This window comes from Eubalaena glacialis, chromosome 3, assembly GCF_028564815.1.
Source record: "Eubalaena glacialis isolate mEubGla1 chromosome 3, mEubGla1.1.hap2.+ XY, whole genome shotgun sequence".
In the NCBI taxonomy this organism is placed as follows: Eukaryota; Metazoa; Chordata; class Mammalia; order Artiodactyla; family Balaenidae; genus Eubalaena; species Eubalaena glacialis.
The window spans coordinates 77,579,829-77,606,154 of record NC_083718.1 but is presented as its reverse complement, the minus strand read 5'-3'; the positions used below and the strand labels follow the sequence as shown (position 1 = coordinate 77,606,154).

At 47.7% G+C, this 26,326-nt stretch overlaps 1 protein-coding gene across 1 annotated transcript; it reads right to left on the bottom strand.

Annotated features, from left to right (window-relative positions):
• Window positions 1-774: 774 nt before the first annotated feature.
• On the bottom strand, window positions 775-22,406 carry CFAP45 (cilia and flagella associated protein 45). The gene is made up of 11 exons (XM_061185847.1): window positions 22,316-22,406; window positions 19,929-20,065; window positions 17,632-17,776; window positions 17,123-17,293; window positions 15,767-15,945; window positions 13,516-13,645; window positions 9,802-9,948; window positions 7,229-7,342; window positions 6,445-6,638; window positions 1,284-1,508; window positions 775-885 (listed from the first exon to the last, which is right to left on the bottom strand). Exons 2-11 carry the CDS (start codon window positions 19,943-19,945, stop codon window positions 807-809), a joined length of 1,401 nt encoding a protein of 466 aa, XP_061041830.1. The 5' UTR covers window positions 19,946-20,065; window positions 22,316-22,406; the 3' UTR covers window positions 775-806.
• Window positions 22,407-26,326: the final 3,920 nt, after the last annotated feature.

Genomic DNA, 26,326 nt, shown 5'->3' with positions numbered 1-26,326 from the left:
GTCACAGGCATGCAACTGGTAAGAGCTCTGACACCTGCTTCCCCAGCACCGCCCAGCCCAGCCCTTGCCCCAGCCCCACCCTGAGAGAGCATCTCTAGCTCCTTGCCCTGAAGTGCCTCTGAGCTGGCCGTGGAACGGAGACAGAGATAAGACTGATCTGAGGGCTCCCCTGGTGGCACAGTGGTTGAGAATCTGCCTGCCAATGCAGGAGACACGGGTTCGAGCCCTCGTCTGGGAAGATCCCACATGCCGCGGAGCAGCTGGGCCCGTGAGCCACCATTACTGAGCCTGCGCGTCTGGAGCCCGTGCTCCGCAACAAGAGAGGCCACGATAGTGAGAGGCCCGCGTACCGCGATGAAGAGTGGCTCCCGCTTGCCACAACTAGAGAAAGCCCTCGCACAGAAACGAAGACCCAACACAGCCATAAATAAATAAAATTAAAAAAAAAAAGACTGAGCTGAAAGTGGACATGATGACAGCATCCCAGAGAGTCACAGAAAAGCCGGGAGACACCAGGACAAAGGGACCATCTGGCTTAGGAGGTCTGACCATGAGAGAGCATCCTTCTATTCTCTGCCTCTGAGCATCATACCGCCCACAGCCTGGGGCTCCCATAACCTATTTTGCTCCTCGTTCAGTGCCCGTGGCAGCCACATCCCCGCAGCAAGAAAGCTGGACTGCTCCTTAGAGAAGTAGAATAGATTTAATCGTAACTCAGAAGTGTCTAGATTAGCAGCAGTTATGGACACCGAGAGCCTGGGAGGAAGCTGCCCCCTGAAGGCCTCCCGAGGGGCAGAGAGGCACCCTCAGTTCACAGAGGTGTCGGGTGCGATGTTAGCTTTGCGCTCAGCTTCAGTGCAGTACTTCTCAGGAAGGCCGGTGGCTCTGCAGGGGAAACACAGGTGTAAGGGGGTGTAAGGGGTGTAATGGGTAGGGATAGAGGAGGAGACCAAAGAGGAGGCAGCAGAGGCAGGCTCTGGGTGGCGTTTACAGAACCTAGGGACCTGTACCCCAACCCTGGTCCCCCAATCCATCCCCCAAACACATCCCTGTCGAGGCTCCAGCATCCTGCCAAGGAGTTCCCAGAGAGCCAGGAAGACCCCATCCCAGAACTTTCTCCAGGAGCCCCCTTCAGAGGGCAACAGCCCATGTGGGCCTGGAGTCAGGAGGGAGGCCCTCCCCGCACCCTTGTCACCATCCCTTCATTCCCCGGATCCCACACTTTCCAGCCCACCTCCCTGGGGAAGAGGAGAGGAGCTGGGCAGGAAGGGATTCCGGCACACCTCAGCTCCTCTATCTTTTTCTTCTTGATGTCTTCAATGCGCTCACGCCGCTTCTGGGCCTCCTCTTTGAGGCGCCGGCCCTCCTCGAAGGTGGCAATCCGGTCCTTTACCTGCTGCTGCTGGCTCTCCCGCACCTGGCGCCGGAGCTCATTGGCATACTGTAAGCGCCCCATGGCCTTTTTCTCCTCCTCCAGCTGCTCTTTTTCAATCTGCTCTCTCTGAGCCCTAGAGGAGGGACACGGTCGAATGGGCTAGGCTGAGCTGTCCCAGCCCAGGGAAGTCTTTGGGGGAGCTGCTGGGTAGCCTCCTCCAGGGGACACGCTGCAGAGACCAAGGCCCTCCACGCTCAGGCCCTCCTCTTCTGTGGCTCAGAGATCAGCCCCAAAGGCTGATCCCAGCCAGGCCCGGGTTCATGGCGTGTGACTCGATGCCATGGGCATGTTTAGAAGGGCCCAGTGCTTGGGCCCAGAGCTAAGGCTCTGCTGTCACTGTTTTGAAATTCTTAATTGTTGAACAAAGGGCTCCACATTCTCGTTTTTCACTGAGCCCTGCAAATTTTGTAGCTGGCCCTACACCCAGGATGTCACCCACTGGAAGCTATTGTTCCTACTCTTCTCTCTTATAACAATGCCTAACTCCTCTCCAGCTTGTTCTGAGATAGCTTTCTTTCTCTCTCTCTTCCTTCCTTTCCACTAACAATAATAATGACATTAACAAAACCAACAAAGAGGATGTTTAGGAAGTTCAAAGAAGTTGTAAAGTCTGCAATGCTGGCTCTTCTTAGTTGCTGGAAGAAGAAGGAACTTAGCCTGTTATCTCTGATTTCTCTTACTGCTCCAAGTCTCCAACTCTCGGGAGCCTCTTCTGCAAGAAAACTTCACGAACCCTGACATCAGAAGGAAAACGGCTAATGTAGACCAGATGTTCCGAGAAAAAAAACTCAAATGAAATGTATTCACATCTCAGAGGAAACGCAGTCATAGGCCATCCTGAGCTAACTCCTTTTTTCTTTCTCAGTGTAATCAAAAACAAAAACTAAATGTAAAATCACCTTAGGCCAGGACCTCTCAGCTGGGGTCACTCATACCCCAACCAAAAGCACCACTTCACAGACTCATTTCCCTCTAGCTATCTTCCAAGCTCCACCATGCATGGCATGTCCTCTCGGTGCTCAGCAACTCTTTTACACCATGTAGACACCTCTTAAAATTCTGTACCTTCCAGGTTTATCAGAAGAAAACTGCTGACTTCCTTGCCCCTCTGTACTTATACACCAAATCCCCACTGCTCGGACACATCTATGAAAGCAGAAAGATTCTCCTCCTTGCCTTGCCATTATTTTCCTATATAGAGAGCAGTTTTCTATTGTTTCACATTATGTGAAACAGGGTGGAAATGGGGAACCTGTATGTGTCAACAGAGAGCCCCTGGGTTGGCAGGCAATTGGAACTAAACAGGGAAGGGCCTGGTCATTTCACAGGGCTGGGGCACGGATCCTGGAGGCTGGCTGCATTACAATCATCTTGGGGCTTTCAAAACTACTGATGCCTGGGCCTCACCCCAGACCAGTTAAATGAGAATCTATGGAGTTGGCTCCTGGGCACCAGTACTCTTTGAAAGCTGCCAGGCATTTCTAAGAACCATTGGGTAGGGAAGGTCGGCTATTTCTGCTTAGTCAACAGGCTGACAGTTAAAGGCATCCCTCTGTCCAGAAGCAGGAAGTCCATATATAGGCCACAGAGGAGGCCATGCTCTCGAAGTAGGAAAAGTTGGAATGTTGGCCATGGAAGAGACGCTCCTAGCACTTGGAGATGCGCATCATGGTGGTCACATGGCCCTGGAGACCCTAGGTCCAGATGCTAACCTAGAAAAAGATGAAATTGAACTTAAAGCTAGGGAGGGCAACATCGTTCTCAATGGTGAAAAACTGAAAGCATTTCCTCTAAGATCAGGAACAAGACAAGGATGTCCACTCTCACCACTATTATTCAACATAGTTTTGGAAGTCCTAGCCATGGCAATCAGAGAAGAAAAAGAAATAAAAGGAATTCAAATTGGAAAAGAAGAAGTAAAACTGTCACTGTTTGCAGATGACATGATACTATACACAGAGAATCCTGAAGATGCCACTAGAAAACTACTAGAGCTAATGAATGAATTTGGTAAAGTTGCAGGATACAAAATTAATGCACAGAAATCTCTTGCATTCCTATACACTAATGATGAAATATCTGAAAGAGAAATTAAGGAAACACTCCCTTTTACCACTGCAACAAAAAGAATAAAATATCTAGGAATAAACCTACCTAAGGAGACAAAAGACCTGTATGCAGAAAACTATAAGACACTGATGAAAGAAATTAAAGATGATACAGACAGATGGAGAGATATACCATGTTCTCGGATTGGAAGAATCAATATTGTGAAAATGACTCTACTACCCAAAGCAATCTACAGATTCAATGCAATCCCTATCAAATTACCAACGGCATTTTTTACAGAACTAGAACAAAAAATCTTAAAATTTGTACGGAGACACAAAAGACCCCGAATAGCCAAAGTGGTCTTGAGGGAAAAAAACAGAGCTGGAGGAATCAGACTCCCTGACTTCAGACTATACTACAAAGCTACAGTAATCAAGACAATATGGTACTGGCACAAAAACAGATATATAGATCCATGGAACAGGATGGAAAGCCCAGAGATAAACCTGCGCACCTATGGTCAACTAATCTATGACAAAGGAGGCAAGGATATACAATGGAGAAAAGACAGTCTCTTCAATAATTGGTGCTGGGAAAACTGGACAGCTACATGGAAAAGAATGAAATTAGAACACTCCCTAACACCATACACAAAAATAAACTCAAAATGGATTCGAGACCTAAATGTAAGACTGGACACTATCAAACTCTTAGAGGAAAACATAGGAAGAACACTCTTTGACATAAATCACAGCAAGATCTTTTTTGATCCACCTCCTAGAGTAATGGAAATAAAAACAAAAATAAACAAATGGGACCTAATGAAACTTAAAAGTTTTTGCACAGCAAAGGAAACCACAAACAAGACGAAAAGATAACCCTCAGAATGGGAGAAAATATTTGCAAACAAATCAACGGACAAAGGATTAGTCTCCAAAATATATAAAGAGCTCATGCAGCTCAATATTAAAAAAAAAAAAAAAACCCAATCCAAAAATGGGCAGACCTAAACAGACATTTCTCCAAAGAAGACATACAGATGGCCAAGAGGCACATGAAAAGCTGCTCAACATCACTAATTATTAGAGAAATGCAAATCAAAACTACAGTGAGGTATCACCTCACACCAGTTAGAATGGGCATCATCAGAAAATCTACAAACAATAAATGCTGGAGAGGATGTGGAGAAAAGGGAACCCTCTTGCACTGTTGGTGGGAATGTAAATTGATACAGCCACTATGGAGAACAGTATGAATGTTCCTTAAAAAACTAAGAATAGAATTACCATATGACCCAGCAATCCCACTACTGGGTATATACCCAGAGAAAACCATAATTCAAAAAGGCACATGCACCCCAATGTTCATTGCAGCACTATTTACAATAGCCAGGACATGGAAGCAACCTAAATGCCCAGCAACAGACGAATGGATAATGAAGATGTGGTACATATATACAATGGAATATTACTCAGCCATAAAAAAGAACAAACTTGGGTCATTTGTAGAGATGTGGATAGATCTAGAGACTGTCATACAGAGTGAAGTAAGTCAGAAAGAGAAAAACAAATATTGTATATTAATGCATATATGTGGAACCTAGAAAAATGGTACAGATGAACTGATTTGCAGGGCAGAAATTGAGACACAGATGTAGAGAACAAACGTATGGACACCAAGGGGGGAAAGTGGCAGAGGGGTGGGGTGGTGGTGTGATGAATAGGGAGATTGGGATTGACATATATACACTAATATGTATAAAATGGATAACTAATAAGAACCTGCTGTATAAAAAAATAATTTAAATAAAATTCAAAAAAAAAAAGAAAGATGGGCTGCATCACTCAATCTCTACTTATCTGAGCAAAATTTCTGTAATTTTTGTAGCCCTCCACCCTAATTAAAATTTTGTTTGGTTTATTTCCTATTTTATTTTATTTTATTTTTTATTTTATTATTTTTTAATGGCTGCACTGCACAGCATGCAGGATCTTAATTCCCCGACCAGGGATCGAAAATGGGCCTGGCAATGAAAGTGCCGAGTCCTAACCACTGGACAGCCAGGGAATTCCCTGGTTTGTTTCCTTTAAAAAATTTTTTTGATGTTATAGAGTCTGGACCAGAGCAAGAAGAGAGTCTTTCCCAGTTAGGCCAGAACACTTGGAGCCAGTAGAACGTCCCAGGGGCCAGGTCTGGTGGTGGCAGATCTAACTGGTAGAAAGTAGAACTACTGAGACTGCTCACTGCTTTGGGGTAGGAGAAGGGAGACAGACAGTGAGAGGTGTGAACACTTAACTTCCACTTATGTGTTGGAATTATAACTGAGCCAACAGAGAGAACAAAAATAAAAGGATAAAGAGCTGACAAGGCCAGAAAGATGGAGAAATATAGGTGAAGTCCATCCAAATACGAGTCTCTAACATCCTTCTCAGATGAATGGGCAAGAATGGTGTTTTATTCATCTCTAATATCTCCCATAGCATCTAACACAGAGCCTTGACTTTCTGTGCTTAGTACATATTTGTCAAAAGACCTCCCTAAAAGCCCTGCTCTGATGACTCGCAACCCTGAGTGTGTGAGTTCTTCTCTCCCTCTCTCTTCAACCTCCCCTGCTGCAGTTTCAGCCCAAAGTTGTCGAGGGACATGGAGGTGGGGAGGGCAAAAGGGACCAGATTTATACCTTTACTTACACTTTTAATGCTCCCGGGGAAATAATCCCTATAATCCCCAATTCCTTAATCACTTCCAGGTGCTATTTTCCAATTCTTTAATAAAATTCTTGGCTCAAGTGTCTTTGAAATATTTCAATTATCCATCTACTTAGAATGACCCCACCAACCTGGCCAAGGTGGATGCACATCTGTCCGTGGACATGCCAGAAATTGCCTCTCCGCCCAGTACGGACCATCCCTGCCACAGTACCAGGAAGGGAAGCTGAGGTTCCCAGCTCCACCTACCGAAGAATCCTCTCGAACTCATCCCGGTCCCGTTGCACCTGAATGGCCAGAGTGTGCTCCTTGAAAGCCACCTGTTCTAGCCGACTTTTCCGCAGTTTGGCCTCAGTTTCCATCTTCTTCTGTGCGTTTTCCTTTTCCTTTCTGCGCCACTCTCTGTCGGCAACCTCCTGGTTGCGTTTGGCCCGCAAGGCATCCTGGGAAAGGAGGGGGGGGGGACCACTGAGGATGCAAAATAACTTCAGGTCCCTTTAGGAAGACACCTACTTCGGACTCTGCCTCAGCTTGCTTTGAGAAGCCCCCCGAATTTCTCTAGCAGCAGGGTTATGCTAGGAAAGAATAAAGGGAATCCTGTCATAGAACTTTCAGGTCAGAAGATACCTTAAGGGGTCATCTTGTCCTTCCCCCACCCCCAGCTCATCCCAGTTCTTTCCCTATACCTGAAACACCTCCCGGCTGTCCTGCGATTGCTTCTAATTTTAATAACTGCTAATGATGGAGATGGCACAGTTTCCTCTGGTGACACATTTCAATGGTTAGTTGAGGTTGAAAGTTCTTTATGTGGCAGCCAAAATCTTTCTCTTGGACCTTAAGCACGTAATACACTTCTCGATCCTTGCTGCCATAGGCTTGGAAGGAGGCCCATCCCTCCGTCCTCCAGCTACTGAAGTCGAGATAACTTGCATCCTCTCTTCTATACCCTCACCCTTGAGACCATTCTACAGGCTGTCAAAGGAATAGTTAAGGGGATGGGAGAGGCCGAGAGAAGCTGAGACTGAATAGGTACCTGCTCTGCCTGGTAATCCTGGGCCTTCTCCTGCATTGCCCTCAGGCGGGCGATCTCCTTCTCTTTCTCCCTCCGGATTCTCTCCTGCTCAGCCTCAAACTCTGCTTCTCGAGCCTGCCAGGAAGAAAAGGCCTCACAGAATGGCTCCCATTGCCCCAGCCTTGCAGAGAGAAACTGAGCCCCTTGTCTATTCAATATTCCCCCTACCCTTTCCTGACTCCTTTTAAGGTAGGGCAAAATGACTAGCAATGCATTGACATGAAACTAATCAGCATTTGTAAGATGCTTCGTTGCTTACAAAATGCCTTCTCCTGTAATATCCCAGATGGTCCTCACAACATCTCATTAGATTGATATTATAAAGAAACTGATGTTCATAGAATTCAAGGGTCCTGTCCAAGATGGCACAGCTAGTAAACTACCAAACGGATTCAAATGCAGGTGAGCCCAGCCTTCATGCTCTGTCTGCTACTTCACAATTTCCAAGTTGCAAGGCTGCTGGGCCAAGTTTCTAGAAATAACAACTGTGGCTTCCTGCCTGTTTTGTAAAGTACAGGAGGTGGAAGTTGTCTCATTAGTCCTTGGGCAAATGGCCAACCGTGCGATGTGCGGTCCCCCAGTGGTTAGCAGATACCTAAGGAATGAACTATCGAAATTAGCTCCCTTTGCCACTTCTCTGAAAGAGCAGACATATCCCTAAAAGCTTTCCATACACAGCTTCCCAACTGCCATTCTTGGGTAGTCATAAGACTAATGGCTTAGGTTGGGTGGAAATGTGATCATCCCGCAAAGAACGTTCCTTAGCCTTGTTCCACCTTTCCAGATTTCTGTGCACCCAATGAGTTGTCAGCTTGTGAGCTGTGCACAGCTGGCTGTGTGTCAAGCTGGTCTCTCTGCTCCACGTTGCCCTAGATGGCAGGGCAGGGAACTCTGGAGGCTTCCACCACCAATCTCTGCCTTTAGCTCTAAAGCGGCAGCCCCGGCTGTAAGAGCAGAGACCACTGTGAGGTCAGGGAAGGGCTTGTGATATACTTGGATACTTATGGTGGGCTGTGGGCATGCCCAAGTGCCTGATCCCTTTGCCAGTTTCCTGCCTCTCCCAGCTCCTCCTGCCAATGACATTTTCATGTATGAAGACAAGACATATTCCTCTCCTGCTCAGAAATCAATGGCAATTCCTCATCATTCCACACTTCCAGTTCTGCTCAAGGTCCAAGACATTCCCAACAACTGCTCTCAGCTCTCCATCATCTCGCTACCTCATTTCCCATCACAACCACCAGAGACTCTCTGCTGCAGCCAGTGAAACTGTTCACCAATTCCTACACGTGATTGGCTTATTATCACCACCTTCGCCCATTCAGGGCAACAGTTGCTGAGTTCCATACGTTGTACATAGCATTACTCTAGGTACATTCATCCTGTCTGATACTGAACACACACTGAAGCATTCAGGATCTTTTCAATCAGTCAATGACTAGGTTCACAAGGTTGTTGTAACGACTAGATAAGACAACACACAAAGCCCTTAGCACAGAGCCTGTGTACAGACTAAGTGCTTGATTAATGGTAGTTGTGTGATCGTTATTATGCTGGAACCCCCATGTCCCCAGTCTCACGTTCTCACTCTGTTGCCTGCATATCCCTGGCATCCAGTAAGGAAGCCAGAGCCAATAAATGAGCTTTGCTGAGCTTCATTTTCTATCGTTTGCATTTGGAGTATAGAGGTATATCAAATATGCCTTTTCCAATTGCACCCACACCCTCCGCCTGCCCATAATTAAAAATCCCTACCATAGAGAAGTATGGTATCATCATGGAACCTCAAAGCTAGCAGGGAAGGCAGGACTCACGCATGAGGAATTGAATAACTTTCCTGCCACCTCAAGTCTTTCCTTCTCTTCTTATAGAAATCCATGTTCACTCCATCTAAACCATGCCTGAAAGCTTTCTCTTGCCCTCCATTCCTCACAGACCCCAATCATGCCATTACTCATCCTTGCCCCAGAATGAGTCCACACATTCATGAGCTGCATCTCCCTATAACTGTTCGAGGGTATTGCTCCCTGTTCCATGGTGCATTTGTTCTTATAAGTACTACAGGGGTTGGTGGTTGAAGGCTCTATTTTCTGAGCCTAGCATCCAGTATAGGATGGACGCCCAATATAGGAATTTTCACAAGAAATTTATGGGGAAGCTGACTCATGATTGATTACTGAAGATATAATTATCCAGGTCATGAGGAATCCACGAAAACTTTACTTTCACCAATAGTTTTAATTTTCTTCCCTGCCTGCACCTGACCCTCACCCCAACTTCTAATCAAAGGTGTTAACAAGGACAATAACACCCTAATTGGGGTGTCCTTTCCAGGCTACTCTCTGGTAATGAACAAGGGGACTGGCCAAGTTGAAGAGAAAAAGAAGCCAGGCCCTTGAACTAAGGACATGAATTTTAGGATGATGACATAACTATCTTCTGTCGAGTTAGCTTAGTTCTCATGCCTGCATCTCCCTGAGACAGACACTCCATTCCTGCTCAGAAGTCCCAGGCATCAGTAAGCAGGTCCCTACCATCTTCTTCTTGGTAAATTCCATCACCATCTGGTCTGCCAGCTTCTCCTGAGCCAGCAGCTCTGCTTTCTGCCTCTGGTTTTCATCATTGATGCGTTTGATCTCAGCCTGCATCTTCAGCTTTTGCTGGTGTCTTCGTTCCAAGTCCTGCCACCGAAAGGAGAGAGCCTCAGAGTAGAAGGGGAAAGATCAAAAGATACTGGCCTATCAGGACAGAGAGACACAGATGGAGGCAGGGAGAGAGATGCACACTCTGAAGTCTAGCTCCAATGACTGCCCTTGATTAAAGCTGTTCTTTCAAGGGTCATCAATGACCTCTTCTAGCCAAATGGGCCTTTGCAGTCTTCATCCACCTTGACTTTGCGGCAGCCCCTGACACTGTTGATCTCTATGCACTCTCAGGAAGTGGAGGCTCTTAAAATTCTATTCAGTGTCTTCCCCATGTCAGGCAAAATCCTATCCTTTGTTCATTATGCTTTCCTCCTGCCTTCAATTTCCTTCCCTTATTCAAACCCAAACTTTTGGTCTCTGTTCAACAGTGATGATTAAAATAGATAAAATAGAGTATTGCACTAATTGAGTACTTTTTATTCATAAGACACTTTATATAACCTACGTCTAACACCGAAATGTGCCCCAAAAACCCTGAAAGGTAGTCCTTGTTATCTTTCTTGTACAGGTGGAAAAACTGAGGCTCAGAGTTTAAGCGACTTGCCCAAGGGCCATACAGCTAATGAACTCCAGAGCCAGAATTTTGGAACCTGGTCTGTCTAAACTAAAGTTCCAGTCTTCTCTGGAGCTCTTACTTGATTGTCCCAGGTTTTAATTCTCTCTGCATTTCTGAATTCCCTTTGCACTTAAGATGGTGCCACACCTCCTCGGACTTGATCATACGTTGCCGTGAGGATCCCATTCGCTTCCTGTGTGTTCATTCTGTCCCAGCCAGAGGACAGGGACCATGTGTAACACTTCTTCTCTTTCCCAATACTGAGAGGGAAACAGTAAATACCCAATAATGGGGCAGGGAAGAGGGGGCCAAGGTGAGTGGCAAGTGAGAAAGAGAAAAAACCTGAGAGAAAAACAATGAGTGATGGACATCAGAGTCCCCATCACCCTGAGTGACAAGATCCCTTCTAAGGAATGAGCCTGAGCCTTTGAAAGCTCCCAGTGATCAGACCACTTCTGAGCACATCCTCAGGTCCCAGTGTGGAGGGGCACTGGGACCTTGGGCAGTGGCCTCCCTACCGTCTCAAACTTGGACTCCTTGCTTCAAACTCTCCTACCCATCAACTCACCCCACCTCCCACACTGCTCCCAGCTCCCTCCATTTCTTCAAAGACTAACCCCTACCTGGCCTCCCAGCTCCTCCTCAGCCCAGCTTCTGCCCTGACGCATCCCAGGCAACACTGCTGACCTTCTCCCAGCTTGGCTCACTGCCCAGTGCAAGGCTCTTTCCTCCAGGAAGCCTCCTGAACCAGACCAGCACAGTGCTGTGTGCCTCCCCCCAGGTTCACGTGGTGCCTGAGTCACGGCCGCCAGCATCCCCTCACTCTCCAAGCACCTGCCTCCTTGCTCACGCCACAGTTCCCCTCCTGACACTCCAACTCCACTCTTTTTTCCCCTTTCCCTTTCTTCCTTTCCTTCCTACCTTCTTCCCATCAGTTTTACGCATGCCATTGGTACCCCAGGCAGTATTTAATCCCACTGACCCTCAAAGCTAGAAAAGCTGCTGACTTCTGATCTATGACATACATATAATCATATATTTACTTACTTCTTTGCCTATTTATTTACTTTTTGGTTTGTTGTTTTTGTGGGTTCATTTCATTTCCAAGAAACCAAAGGACTTCCCCTGTTTCTCATCTTTGAAGCCATCGTAAAGCAACCCCAGATAAACTCCCTTCATTCTCTCCATCTTGCTAGTAAGGTGGGGAAAGCTGCCCTTGCATCACCCGGAGATGATGAAGTTCTAGGCTGGGGAGGCAGAGATTTCCATCTCTGCCTAATGATACTTCCTGGAGAATTAGGGAGTGCCTAGAAGGACAGGAAAAGGACAATGACATAACACCAGAGTAATTGTGTTGACTCAGTGACACCTGGAACTTTCTCAATGAACCCACCAATGCCCATTCCCCACAATCAAGTTGGATTTTCCAGTCTCCTGCATATCTACCCCAGACCTGTCCTTCCTGGCCCTTTCCCTCTCTCTCCTGAGCCAGAAGCTTGGCCAGGTCTTGTCTGTCTTCATGGCCCTGTTGTTCCCCTTCTCAAGCAGTTCACAAGGCTGCCTGCCCCTCATTTCCCTGACCATCTGGTGATCAGCCCCCCACCCCTCACACAGATCTTCATACTGCAAGTGCTCGAGAAGCCCTCATAATTATAAGGCCCCCCATGAGATCCTTCAGGGCCCCCTGTCGCTCCTCACCATCAAATTCACTGGGAGATGACAACTCAATCACCCCTAAACATGAGGAAGGAGGAGAACAATAAAAGAATATGTGTTCCACAAGTTAAGTGGCACCATGAGGAAATAATCAGACAAATCAGAATGTGGGACATTCTTCAAGTCAAATGTCCTGGATGCTTCAAAATATCAGTGCTATAAAAATGAATGAATGAATGAATGAGGGAACTCTTCTAGATCAAAATAGACTAAAAAGACTTAGTGAATGCCATGTGTGAACCTTGATTGAATCCTGGTTTGGATGAAAGAAAATAACTGAAAATATATTTTTGTAACAACTGAGTAAATTTGAGCGTAGAGTAAATATTAAACGATATTATAGAATCATTGGATTCTAATTTTGTTGATAATGGTATTGTTGACTTGTAAGCGAATGTCCTTCTTCAGAGATACAGGTTGAAGCACATAGCAGCAAAGTGTCAAGACGTTGGCAACTTACTTTCAAAGAGTTTAACAATATCAAAATATGTATATACATCTAAAAGAGACAAGCAACTCGGGCAGATTAACAACCACTAAATATAGGTGAAGCATTGATGGGGGTGGTACAGTTCTTTCAACTTGTCTGTGTGTATAAAATTTTTTAAAAGTAAAAGATTGAGGGGGAAAAAAGAATAAACACACCAAATGCTTGCCATGTACCTCACTGTGCCAGGGGCCTTCGTATTTTGCAACAGATCAGATAAGGCCAATAGAAGAAGATTTGTTTAAGTCTACCTGGTCTGAACAGGTGTGTCATCATTTCTTTTGTAATGGCTATGCTTACTAATTTTATTTAGGCTAACAGGAAAAAAGGGTTTGGCTCCTCAACACAATTAATGACACTGGGAGGCAATGTACTTTGGATGAGGCAACAGCAGGGAGTCTGGAACTAAGACACTGCTACTCTTCACCTACAAAGTCTATAATATCCCTAGATAATTGAAGGAAGACAATAAAACATCCCTACATTTATTTGTGCAAAGCATGTAGCCATATCTTTCCTTCATGTGTCCATTCACACGGATATGTCAGTCCTGGACCCCAAGTCCCAGTAAGGCAGGGACGGTATCCAAATCACTGCTCCTCCCCCAGCATGACTCCACAGCCCAACAAATGTTTCATCTGGCAATAAAAAGTGGATGGTGACGATGATGTGAAATGAGCATGTGCCTGACGGAACATCAGCCCACACGCTCAAGCCCCACAGTGTTGGAGGGCTTTTTTGCTGTTGCTGGTGGAGCTTGGCATTATCTGTGCGGCCCTGTTACCCTTAGATCCTCCTCCTGGAGCTGTTCCCTATACGCCAGCATCTGCTCCTTCTCCTGCTCCTGCTGCTTGGCAAGCAGCGATCGCTCCTCCTGGTTCTTTTCCATCTGTTCCACTATGTGCCGTCTTCCTCTGGGAAGAAACAGTGCCACGGTGTCTTAGAAACCAAGGGTCTGTGTCTCTCTGTTCTAACCTCCACCCAAATAACCCCCAAGATGGGAGGCATCGTAGGAACAATGTGACAAGTGCCCCTTAAACATGGCTATGTTTCATGAACCCAGACCAAAGTCCTTCCCCAGAGGGTCCTGGCAGGTTGGTCCTCTCCCTTCTGAACTCCTGGTTCTGGAGCTCACTCTCTTTTTTTTTTTTTTTTTTTAAATTTGATGCAGTCCACTTTATTGATTTTTTTTCTTTCATAGATTGTACTTTTCTCTTGTTGCAGAGCATGGGCTCTAGGCACGAGGGCTTCAGTAGTTGTGGCTCGCGGGCTCTAGAGCACAGGCTCAGTAGCTGTGGCACACGGGCTTAGTTGCTCCGCGGCATGTGGGATCTTCCCGGACCGGGGCTCGAACCCGCGTCCCCTGCATTGGCAAGCGGATTCTTAACCACTGTGCCACCAGGGAAGACCCTCACCCTTCTTGATATTCCTTCACTTCATTTGTTTGCCCAAGAGGCACCCACATCGTAATACACCCTCTCCCTTTCAGTGTGTAAGAGCTTCTGAAATCCTACCACCTCCCAAGCCTTCCCAGAGTAATCAGAGGGAGTGACCTTCTCAAGCTGGCTTCACAGAGCTTCCCAGAGTTAAAAAGCCCATGACTTCTGTCTCTGGTGCATCTGCTATCACCCAACGTATCTCGTCTTCCCACTCCACCTCCCATGCCTAGTTTGCTAACTGTCCTTCTTATACCCAATCGTATATTTTAAGACCGTCAGCTGCTGGTGGACAGGGCTGAGTCTGAGGAAGTCTCTCCACTCAGCAGTGCCCTGGCTCAACAATGGAAAGCAGAGAAACCAGATTCTACTATCAGTGTTGCCAGTGACTCCCTATGTGTTATTGGGATGTCAATAAATTTGGAAGCATCCAGACACCGTGATATAGGAGTAAAGGCTGGGAGAGTGGGAGAAGACACGGATTAGGATAAGACTCTACGGGAAGGAGTACGAGATTGGCATTCAGATAGAGCTCTTGAATGGCTTCATGACTCCAGATGAAATACACTAGAGCAATGAGTAAGAGTTATATGGAAGCAGGTTTAGACTCAATATAAGGATCAGGTCAAATCATTAGAGCTGCTGATAAGGCAGGGATTTTCCTTTCATTGGAACTGTTAATGCAAAAAATGAAGAGCCACTTGGCCATGAAATAAACTTTTATTGGGAGCCTGCTATAGTGGACCAGGTACCTACTAGAAGTACAAAGATGAATGGTACATGAGAACAGAATACAGATGGGGAGAAAGAACTGCCACTCAGCGTGGTGCAATGACTATTTTTTTTACAAGGACTATTTATAGAGGTAATTCTTGAATTATATGGTTGGCGTTCTAAATCCAGGATACTATGATTCTATAATTTACCTGCGTTGGGACTTGTCCTTTCCTGCAAAATGAAGGGGACTGAATTTATTCATTCTAACATGTATTAAGCACCTACTACAGTCCAAGCACTCTGGTAGGCCCAGAAGCTACAGAAATGAATAAGACAGGGACCCTGTCCTCAGTGAGCATATAGCCTGGTGAGGGTCAGGGAGCCACAGTGCAAGGAGGGGTGTGCCAGAGTATAAACAGCGTGTGGCGGGACCCAGAGAAGGGAGCCCTAAAGCCTGCCAGGTGAAGTGAGGGAGGTTTCTCAGGGGAGGAGACAGCAAAGCTACATACTAAAGGAAGAGAGCGCGTTTTTCGGGGGGAAAGGAAAGAGAAGGGTATTCAAAGGAGAGGGAACAACAAAAGTCATGAGCTTTTGTCAAGACCTGGCATGTTGGGGGAAATGAAGGAAAGCCTCATAGAATGGATGGCAGGAAAGGGTGCAAAATGAGGCTGAATTGGGGCCAGATTATGAAGCACCTGTTGTGATCTTGGAAATAAGCTTTAAGAAGTTCTGTGGTTCTCTGAATGACTCCAAAAAGGTTTTGAGATAATAACAGAGGATGGTAATGACCATTTCTCGCGTCTTCCCCCTTTGCAAGGCTATATGGACCTAAAGACACATGGAAATGACTCAGAGAGGGAGGTGCCAAAGCCATCTCTTTACCGGATTCTCTCTTCCCGCCTCTTTCTGTGCAGCTCCTCCTGCCTCTGCACGGATTTCTGGCGCTCCACCTCCATCATCTGATCCAACCGCTTCTCCTCTGCATCCAGTTCTTTTTGGATCAGCTGCTTCTCCAGAATTTGGGCATCCCGGATGGCATGGCACTTAGCATTGAGGATGATCTGGGGAGTGGAAATGAAGTTGTGGTACTAGGCCTGGGAGTAAGGATGGGGGGGGAAATGCATCACGGGGATGTGGAAGTTGGAGCGGGGAGAAATGGGAGTAGAATCTTATTGAGTGTGCTCACAAGCCCAGAAAAGCAATAGCGTCTTTCAGGGTATTGGATCTTAGTGTTTGGGGGGTCATGGATCACGCTTTGGGAATATGATGAAAGCTATGGGCTTTCGCCTCCATAAAATTCATTTGCATCTGTACACACAAAATTTCCATAAAACTTCAGAAGTTCATGGTCCCCCTTAGAGACCCATGAACCCCAAGTGAAGACCCCCTGTTCTACACTTCGGGGAAACAAACATTCTTGCAGAGGCCAAGCCACTAGATTTTTAAGCTAGAAGAGCCCAACATGACACATAAGGGAATGAAAAACCATGAGCCATCAATAAGAACTATGGAGTAAAAGCTTTGGAAAATAAAAGGAAGTAGAGAAGATTTACCTGAAAGACAGAAACTGTAGATGAAGGGGTTGGGGAGTCAGCATTTTTCATTTGGCCAGGAAGTGAACCACATGCAATTGAGTTACACAATAGAATTCCAAATGAGCCTCTGGTCTTTATGCTCTCAGCTAAGGGAAGCACTTTGAACATGACAAGAAGAACCCAATTGCCTGGGACCACCATACGTGGCCAGAATTGAACTAGCAGGATAAAGATACAAGTAACATCCTCACATGCCTTTATCAACCCACAGTTCGCAAAGCCTCTCCCATATATTAGCATATTTAATCCTGCCAATAATTCTGCTAAGTAGTTTCACCACCCTCATTTTACAAAGGAAGAAAGTGAGGCTCAGGGAGGCCAAGTGACTTGCTGAAGGTCACACAGCAGGCACGTGGCAAGTGCAGCTCTCCACCCCATTCCCCTGCCAAGGCCAGACCCTGACCTTTCATCACTGCACCCTGTCTCCAGCTGGAGCCCATGCTGTCAGGTGTGTGAATAAGAGATAAGAGGAGGGAGGACTTCCCTGGCGGTCCAGTGGTTAAGACTCTGTGCTCCCACTGCAGGGGGCATGGATTCAATCCCTGGTCAGGGAACTAAGATCTCGCAAGCTGTGTGGCACGGCCAAAGGAAAAAAAGAGAGAGAAAGAGAGATAAGAGGAGGGAGAGAGAATGGAGGGCTCACCTTTCTCATGTCCTTCAGCTCCTCCTCCTGCTCCATCCGCAGCTGGCTGGCTCTCTGAAGGAGGTCCTGGGCCCTCTCCTTGGCCACCTCCTCCAGATCGTTGAGCTTCTTGCTGTTTCTCCAAACCATTTCCTTCTGTTTCATGATCTTCTTGCGTGTGGTCACTGCGTCCTATGGGAGCCACGTCGGGATTAGTGGGGGGGTTACTCCTTGTGCCCTGTGCCCTGGGCACTAGCCTGGCTGCCACGGTTGACCCCAGATGAGTTTCGCATCACCCCACCGCACCACTGTCAGAGCCCAGGGGTTTCTCAGCCTGGCTTCCTCACCCTTCCCGCTGCCCTGCGGTTCCTCACACACACAGTCTTAATTCTACAACATGTCCTCTTTAGCACGTTCACGCCCCATTTCAGGGTCCCCTAACTAGAGCTCCCAGTCTTGTGGGAAGCCGGCCTCTCCCCAGCCCTTCTCTCCAACCCCCCTCTGCATAGATGGGGGACGGGGGTAGCTACCACAATGGCTTCCTTCTCCTTCTTGAAGGCCTGCTCCCTGGCCTTGAGTTCTTCTCTAGTCAGGACGTGGGATGCCCATTTGATCCGCTCAAACTCCTCAGGGCTCATGATAAGGGACTCCCCGGAGGGGTCCTTGGTGGGGATGCTGACACAAGGATTGAACAAAATTAGGGAGGGGAGGGGAGGGGAGGGCAAGCTCTCAGCACCACACTGCAGGCTGCTCGGCTCTCTTCCCCGCCCTTCATCACTGCCCACCACCTGCAGGGACTCGGGCAAGGACAGGAAAGACAGCCAACTGCGCAACGGGTCCACTGGGGAAAAGGGGTCCCAGGCAAGGGTGGAGTAGCGTCACGGGCTAAAAAAGGGACAGTTTAAGGACTTTTTCTAAAAGGTCCAGTTCATATGCTACTTTCTCTGCACCGCCGTGTATGACCCTCCCCCATGTATACATACATAGACCACCTCCTTCCCTCTGCTCTCCCTGCCAGTGTTGTGGGCAACTTCTGTTTCCCTTGCTGGATCACAAGCTCCTCCAGGATACGGACTCTGTCTTAACCCCACAGGCAACCCAGTGTCTGGCACAGTGCTGGGCACAGAGTGAGGATAAATAAAGCTATTGAATTGAACTTTTAAAATAGATGATTCCTGGGCTTCCCTGGTGGCGCAGTGGTTGAGAATCTGCCTGCCAATGCAGGGGACATGGGTTCGAGCCCTGGTCTGGGAAGATCCCACATGCCGCGGAGCGGCTAGGCCCGTGAGCCACAACTACTGAGCCTGCGCGTCTGGAGCCTGTGCTCCGCAACAAGAGAGGCCGCGATAGTGAGAGGCCCGCGCACCGCGATGAAGAGTGACCCCCGCCTGCCACAACTAGAGAGAGCCCTCGCACAGAAACGAAGACCCAACACAGCCAAAAATAAAATAATTAATTAATTTAAAAAAAAAAAAAAGATGATTCCTCAAGGATGACATAAAAAGAGCAAGGGGATGCCAGACAAGGATGAAGCGGATGCCAGTGAGAAACAAAAACATCCCTGTGCATCCAGCCCAGAGGGAAGCTTTGAACCCTAAATATTAATTAAACTCTCTGATCAACAATAGTCAGAGACGTGTTTATAGACCTTTCTAGCCGCCCAACACATTCAACAAACCAATAGATAATTATAATAATTACAAACAAATGGCACACATTAAAGATGGAGCAGAGGCATTAAAGATGCCTCTGGGTGAGGCGATGTAACAGGTACATGGCTAGGAGGCAGGAAGTTAAACTTCCTCCAATAAAACTGGTGCAGGGAAGGTGTCCAGGAGGTGGACGAATGAGCAAGTGGACTTGAGGCTTAGCCAAGATCTTGTGGTTCACTGGGTGGCATGGCCCCAAACATCTGGGATCTGGAATAACAAAAAATGATCTAAATCTGAGACAGCATCTCACGCTGCTCTCAGCAGCCCTGACAAGTCACCAGCAACTTCACCTCCAACGTGTTTTTTAGGACTGGACCAGTCCAAGAAGGAGACATTTCTTGGGCTCCAGGAGTATCTGCAGGGCTGCTACCACATCTGGCCATTTGATGCCAGAGCTGACCGGAGTGCTCCTGGAGCTGTGTCCCAGCCATGCCTCCCCAGCTTGTGACACAGGCTGCATTTCCTGGGAATTCAAGTTTTTAGTGAGTGGAGCCAGAGTAGGAAGAACGGTTTGGAGAATGAAGCACTAGCACAAGAGCTAAACCACTGAGTGATGGTGTTGGCTCATTTCACATGGCTGAGCTGGGCCTAAACCCCACAGGAGGGGCCCAAGCAAGGGGACCGCTCCAGTCAGGAAGCCATGCTGAGCTAATCCCAAAGGAACCCAAGAGCCCTTGGGAATTTCCTCTTCTGGCCTCAGAGCCTGGGAAGAAGCCAAGGGGCTAATTAGGCATCTGGTCAGTTTCCCTTTGCTTCCTATTCTTGATGCAGCCAAAAGGAAGTGACTCATCTGGACATTTCCCTTTACCAGTGGGAAAGTGCACTAATGGGGGCTCAGAGAGGACCCCTAAGCACCTCCCCTCTACCAGCCCCATAGGACCCACGGCAGCCAGAAGAAAGGGAAGAGAAAGAGAATCAAGGACAATGGCAGTAATAGATACAAGGTGGGGAGAAACAAAAGAAATCAAAATGGAGAAAAAAGGAGAACCAAGAAACAAAAGGGGGGAATGAATAGGAAAGAGGTGGGGTCCGCAATGACAGAATGAGACCAGGTGGGTTTCCCCATCTCCCCGCAGAGGTCCTCAGAGGAAAGGCTCCGTGCGCTAGGTACTCACATGAGCTCCCGGACCATGTCCCGGGTGATGAGCTGGACGGTCTCTGGCTTGTGGTCCAAGCCCAGGGCAGTGAGAGTTTTCCGAATGGCATGCTTATCTCGGAGCAGCACGAGGGGGCTGTCGCTCTGGGTCAGAGGCTGTGGTGTCAGGAAGGACAGCTTAAAAGCTGGTCACCACACTTCCTGCTGGTCAGCCCTAACTTCAAGTTCAGCCTTCCCCTCTCCTGGGGCTTCTACCCCATCCAGCGGCAGGGGAGGCTGGCTGGGGCCCAGACTGCAGGACCACCAAGAGTAGCCAGGGCACTGAGAGAGCAGCAGCGTACTCTGCCCTTGAACATGGCCAAATGTGCTCTGTAACGACCAACTCTTCTGAGAGCAAGGTTTCTTTATACCTTGTACAGATACTCCCAGAGCAATGGGGGCGCGGGGGGAGGGTTGCTAGCGTACGTCCATTCCTAACCTAAAACCATCAGGAATGAAAATTTGGGGTCTCTAGGTTCTCCTCCCTCCATGGTTTACGAAAGAAAAAATAATTAGCTCTCCTGACCACACTGTGGGTTTGAAGCATACAATTTGTTACGGACCCATCCAATTTATGAAATTTGTTATTTTTAATCCTTTCTAATGATTCATTTACTTTCATCCCCCAAAAAAAGCCATATGGAGGAAGTTAGAAATAGCTAAATGGCCCTGGTGGAGACCTGCCCTTAAATCTAATGGGGTGAGGAAGTCAGTGAGTTAGAATTCAGCAAGGAGAATACAAATTAGATATATGAGGTTTTTTTAAAACGTTCTGACCATGAAGGAGTTACATAATAAGAAAATGAAATCACTTTTCAGGAAATTTTGAACACAGGAGAGAATTTCATTTGTCATGAACGCAGTATCTGTGGTCCTGAGTAGAGGCAGGGGCATGGCTTCGGTGGAGGTCCTTCCTGTCTGGAGAATCCCGCTTTGCACACCCGTCCCTGGAGTGCTGCTGCCACCTGGTGCCCACCTCTGCTTCCAAGTGGCACAACTCAGTCAGGTCACAGGCCACTTCTGCCCCCTACTGCCGGCTGGGAGACTTCCGGGACTCTCACCCAGCAAAAAGGCCAAAGAACAGGCCAGGAATAGGCATTACTTTGCCTGCACACTCTTGCAAGTCAGCAGGACTAAGTCTGGAGAACTCGGCCATTTCCAAATCTATCTTCACTTTAACTAGAAGACTCCCCATGGACTCAAAACAAATAAACGACACGTCTGTAAGTGAAATTGCATTGCTTTGATTCTTTCCCTTGTCAATAGGAAACTGTTGCAGAGTGGGCATCTTCTAAATGGATAAAGATGCCCATCTGGAACACTCTGGAAAGTCCTTTTTTGTTTGCAATGAGGATAGTGAGGGGCAGGGGTAGACATCAACTCTCGTCTCCCCAGTCTGCCTGCAGCCAGAGCTATTCACACTAGTATTCACACCACCACTGGTATCTTTCTTCTTTTTCGCTTTTCTCTGCTTCTTTTTCTTTTTTTTTTTTTCTTCCAGTTTTCTTGAGACATAGTTGACATACAGCACTGTATAAGTGTACAGCATAATGATTTGATTTACATCCATCATGAAGTGATAATCACAATAAGTTTAGGGAATACCCATCATCTCATACAGATGCAAAATTAAAGAAACAGAGAAAAACATTTTCCTTGTGCTGAGAACTCTTAGGATTTACTCTAACAACTTTCATAGATAACATACAGGCAGTGTCCCTTTCCTCTCTCAATCGCTCACCACCCTTCTCTCCATGTCTCATCTTTCTTCTCTCCTTGCCTCTCTTCCTTCTTACCGCCTGAACATCACGTGTACCAAGGTTACTTCAAGTTACACTCTGGTTCCCCTTCTCTAGTCGTCAGCCTCTTGGACGGGATGACATTTGCAAATAAACACCTGCCTGTTTCCCAAAGCAAAGTAACTGTTTTAGCTGAGCAACTGGGAAAGAAGGATGATTTTGTGCTTTTTCACTCTGATGCTATTCTCGGATGGAGGGGGAATTATGTTGGTCTGTATCTGCAAGCTTGGGCCAGTGGCCCTCAAACATTTCCATCACGGGGCACTCGCTGAACAAATAGCAAATATTGAGCGCTCTGCAGCTGAGACTCCCTTCAACGTTATAACAGATTTTTAAATGCTGTGAAGACGTAAGGATCTCATGGTGGAGGAAGCCAGGTGCCCTGTTTGCTTGGGCCCCACTAGGCGTCCGAGCTCGTGCACTCGAGCCTCAGAACCCCTCCCGGTCTTCAGTCTGAGAATCACCTGGGAGGGGGTGGCCTGCCCAGAGCTAGCATTGTCCTGAGTAACGCTAGTTTGGGTCACTGCCTCCAAGTGGCAGCTCCCTGGAGGGGCTGGGTGAGGGTTACCTTGATAGCTCCGAAGAGGCTCTCATCCACCTCGGAGTTCAGGGCTTTGGTCCGATAGCAAGGCCTGTTCCTTGACCTGTTGGAAGTGGTAGAGGAGGAGCTCAGGACGCCGGCTGTGCTTAACGGCTGCAGGGAGAGGCAGAGAGTTGCGGACATCAGCACTGAGTGCCATCTGGACCCCGGGCAAGGTAGACACTTCGCCAGCCCGTGCTGGGGGGATGTTGGATGGGCATGTGGGAAAGCACCTGGGTATGCCCTGAAACGTAGGGGACACCCCACAGGAGCAGAGGCTGGCACACCAGCTCAGTGAGGAGGAGGACTCCTGAGGGTCCCCGGCTAAAGAAGGCCAAGACATCGTGCGGCAGGGAAGGAAGGAGAAAGGACACAGGATGGCAGAAGGATGACCTCAGTGTCAGCTCGGTTCTAGTTTCCCACAAGCACAGTCTTGTGAGGCCACGTGGGCTTTCCTGCCCAGATACGTAGTGTCCTCTTCACCTCCAACCTCCTCAGCCCGAGTGCCAAACCCCCTTCACAACTGACACTACTATTTGACCTCCTTCATGTCCCCACCATCTCACAAGGTTGTGCTGGGGACCTGAGGACACTCAGGATGGAAAAGCACTTCGCCCACTGCTGGCGGGTGGTTGGTGCCTGATAAACTTCAGTGTATTAACAGCTGCCAGCTACAGTTAGGCAGACCGGTTCACAGCATCCACCATGATGCTCTTTCACTCCCAGGACCCCTTTAACGTGCATTAGTCAGTTTTTAACCATCCAGTATTTTCTAGATTTCTCTCACCATCTAATGAGGTGAGAGAGACAAGGATCATCCCTGAATGTAGAAGCTGAAAACACCAGATGTTTGCCTTCCAAGCCTGGGCAAATGACCCCTAGGCTGAGCCATCAGATGCCCCAAGCCTGACAATAAATAGGGAACTAGTGATGCAAGAAGGAGAACATGGAAACCCCTTCTGACAAAGGCAGCCACACCCCGTGTCTGGGGCAATGCTGATAAGGGTAACAGCGGCAACTGCCCACAATAAAGCTGCAAGTGCTGGAGGTGCAACAGTGCATCGAGGGTCTTTGCCAGACCATTTCTGGATTGTGATTTAGGCCTAGGTTCTGGCTGCAGTGCCTCCTCTGTTCTCATTTTCCAAGCCTACTTGCCCAGCGTTGGTGTGAAGTCTGTGCGCGCTCCAAAATCCTCTTCATACATTCCCGTCTCCTTAAATTCGAGTTCTGGCTCTGTTGCTTATAACCAAGAACCCTGACTGATACAACCTCCTTTCCCCAAGGTCAGTCCAGCTTCAGCTCACACCCAAGAGGAGAAGTCTATCTCCAGGAGGCAGTTTCTGTGAGGACTGCAGGACAACTCCAGGCTTAATCTAAAGCTGATTCAAATCTCACTCTGGAGGAGCCCACATCTCCCGCAGTTCTCTGAGCTGGGACACCTCGGGGGAATGGGCTGGACACGTCGGGTCTACCAAGCCTGGGAATGAGCAGCTGTCAGGAGGACAGGGTGAATGGGGAGATGCATTCCAGGTCACTAAACACTGGACAGCGTGTTTTGAAAGTTCCCTCTGATCTGCCATGACCACACAGACACCCTCCCACCCCAGCAGCACCTGTTCCACCTGTATCAGGTTTTCACACTAAATCGGGCACTTATTCTCCAGCTGGCTCTGTTCCATACAACGAGCACTGCTGTGTGCACCCTTTCCCTCCCAGCCTGGCACAGCCAGCAACAGGCTTACAGAGGGCGCCTCCCTTTACAGCCTCAGTCAGCCCCCATACAGTAGAGCAGAGAAGCTCGGCTTTATTAAAAGGTTAATACAGCAGCCCCAAGGATGCCTAAGAACAGACTCTGAAGGGTTATTATATGGTAACTGGGGACCAACAGCTCCCCTTTCCACCAAAAATAGAATAAGAGGAAATGAATAGAAACCACTATAGGTGGGATTGAGGCAAAGCATTGGGAATAACCAGAAAAGATGGAGGGCAATGGAACATGAGAGATGGTGTGAATTCTGTAGACAGCTAAGGGGAAAGGTGCCTGGCATGTAGTAGGAGCTCGATATGTATTTGGGGAAGAATGAATGAATGAAGCCAAACAAGATGACCTCTTGGGGGCTGCAGACCAGATTGAGACGGAAGCCTTTCCCAAGTATGCCACCACTCCACATTTTCCATATCACGTATGTGCTCTGCACTGTGGAAAATAATGTATGAGAAAGGGCTTTGGAGCACAGATGGAAAGCATTATTGTTGTTTTGCATTTGTTTTCCTGTTCCTTTTCAAGGGCTCCTGCAAGCTTTTCCCTTGGCCTTGGGTGTCCACCAGACTGTAGGTTCCTCCAGGGCTGGGACTGCATCGCTTCTCTCCTATGCTCTTGATACCCAGGTCAAAAGGAAGTCGCACAAGAGATACTCGACTGCCTGAGCCTCGAAGTCAGAACATAGGAAGGAAAACAGATGATGACCACAGAAAAGCGGCCACTGGGCAGAGTATAAGGAAGCCCTGAGCTCTGGGGTTGGGTGGCTGAAAAACCTTATTGGGGAAATGCTGACTTTGAAGCCACAAGCCTTACACCAGGGTTAGAATAAGCAGTTTTGCCAAAAGCAACAAGAAGGATTAGGGAGGTCACTGTGTAAAAGTACTAGAAAAAATGAAGAACCAAGCAGAAATGGAAAGTTAGATCCCTCTGGGCTAGAGGCAATAGCCAAGAGGTTCTTTCAGGAGGTGAAGGGCTGGTTTTATTTCTTGCATGACCAAAAATATCCCCAAGAAGCTGAGCCATACCTAGAGAGAAGCCGGCTAGTCTTCCCTGGGGGAAGGCAGCTCTTTTTTTTTCTTTTTTCTTTTTTCTTTTATTTATTTATTTTTGGCTGCACTGGGTCTTCGCTGCTACACGCGGGCTTTCTCTAGTTGTGGCGAGCAGGGGCTACTCTTCCTTGCGGTGCACGGGCCTCTCATTGCAGTGGCTTCTCTTGCTGCGGAGCACGGGCTCTAGGCACATGGGCTTCAGTAGTTGTGGCACACGGGCTCAGTAGTTGTGGCTCGTGGGCTCTAGAGCACAGGCTCAGTAGTTGCGGCGCACGGGCTTAGTTGCTCCGTGGCATGTGGAATCTTCCCAGACCGGGGCTCAAACCCGTGTCCCCTGCATTGGCAGGCGGATTCTCAACCACTGCACCACCAAGGAAGTCCCAAGGCGGCTCTTGAAGGTAACGAAAGACCGCTGAGGAGACAAGGATGATTGGCAAAGATGAGGACTGGGACAGAAAAAGATGCCAGCTCTGCCTTGATATTTTCCTTTTGGTGACCTAGCTGACTCCCTGTCTCTTCAAATACCATTCTATCCCAGGTTTACAAGAATTCAGCCATTGCTGGGGGCTTTGGGAGAGACTGATGCAGAAAGATTAGCTGGTCATTCAGAAGATGATTTTCACTCCGTTATAGATACAGGATGATCTCCCTAACACATTAAGTTTATATATATATATATATATGTTCTAGTCCCTGCTTTCAATTCTTTTTTTGTTTAATATTTATTTACTGGCTGCGTCGGGTCTTAGTTGCTGCATGTGGGCTCTTTCCTTGTGGCACGCGGGCTCACTAATTGTGGCGCGTGGGCTTAGTTGCCCCGCGGCATGTGGGATCTTAGCTCCCCAACCAGGGATTGAACCGGCATCCCCTGCATTGCAAGACCGATTCTTAACCACTGGACCACCAGGGAAGTCCCCATATTAAGTGTTAAAGAAAGCAGATTATAAGAAACATGCAAGTACAGCAGTAAAAATGTTCATATGAAGGGTATGCACCCAGAATGTGTTACTAAAAGAAAGTTCACAAGAATGTTTAACAGTAATTTCAGGTGAGTATTAGCATCTTAAGGTGTTCCTTGTATTGAACAATGTTCTGCACTGAGTAGGTAACTCTCTTTATGACTGGGGCAGGGGGAGGAGGGAACTATTTTTATTTGACTACAAAACAAAGCAGTGGACCTGGTGCCCT

Bases quoted from the DNA above. Each gene is read 5' to 3' on its own strand.
- CFAP45 (XM_061185847.1), bottom strand. The intron at 17,294-17,631 runs GTAGCTACCCCC...TGGCTCCCATAG, and splicing joins AGGAGAAGGAAGCCATTGTG to GACGCAGTGACCACACGCAA. The intron at 15,946-17,122 runs GTGAGCCCTCCA...TCCACTCCCCAG, and splicing joins AGCTGAAGGACATGAGAAAG to ATCATCCTCAATGCTAAGTG.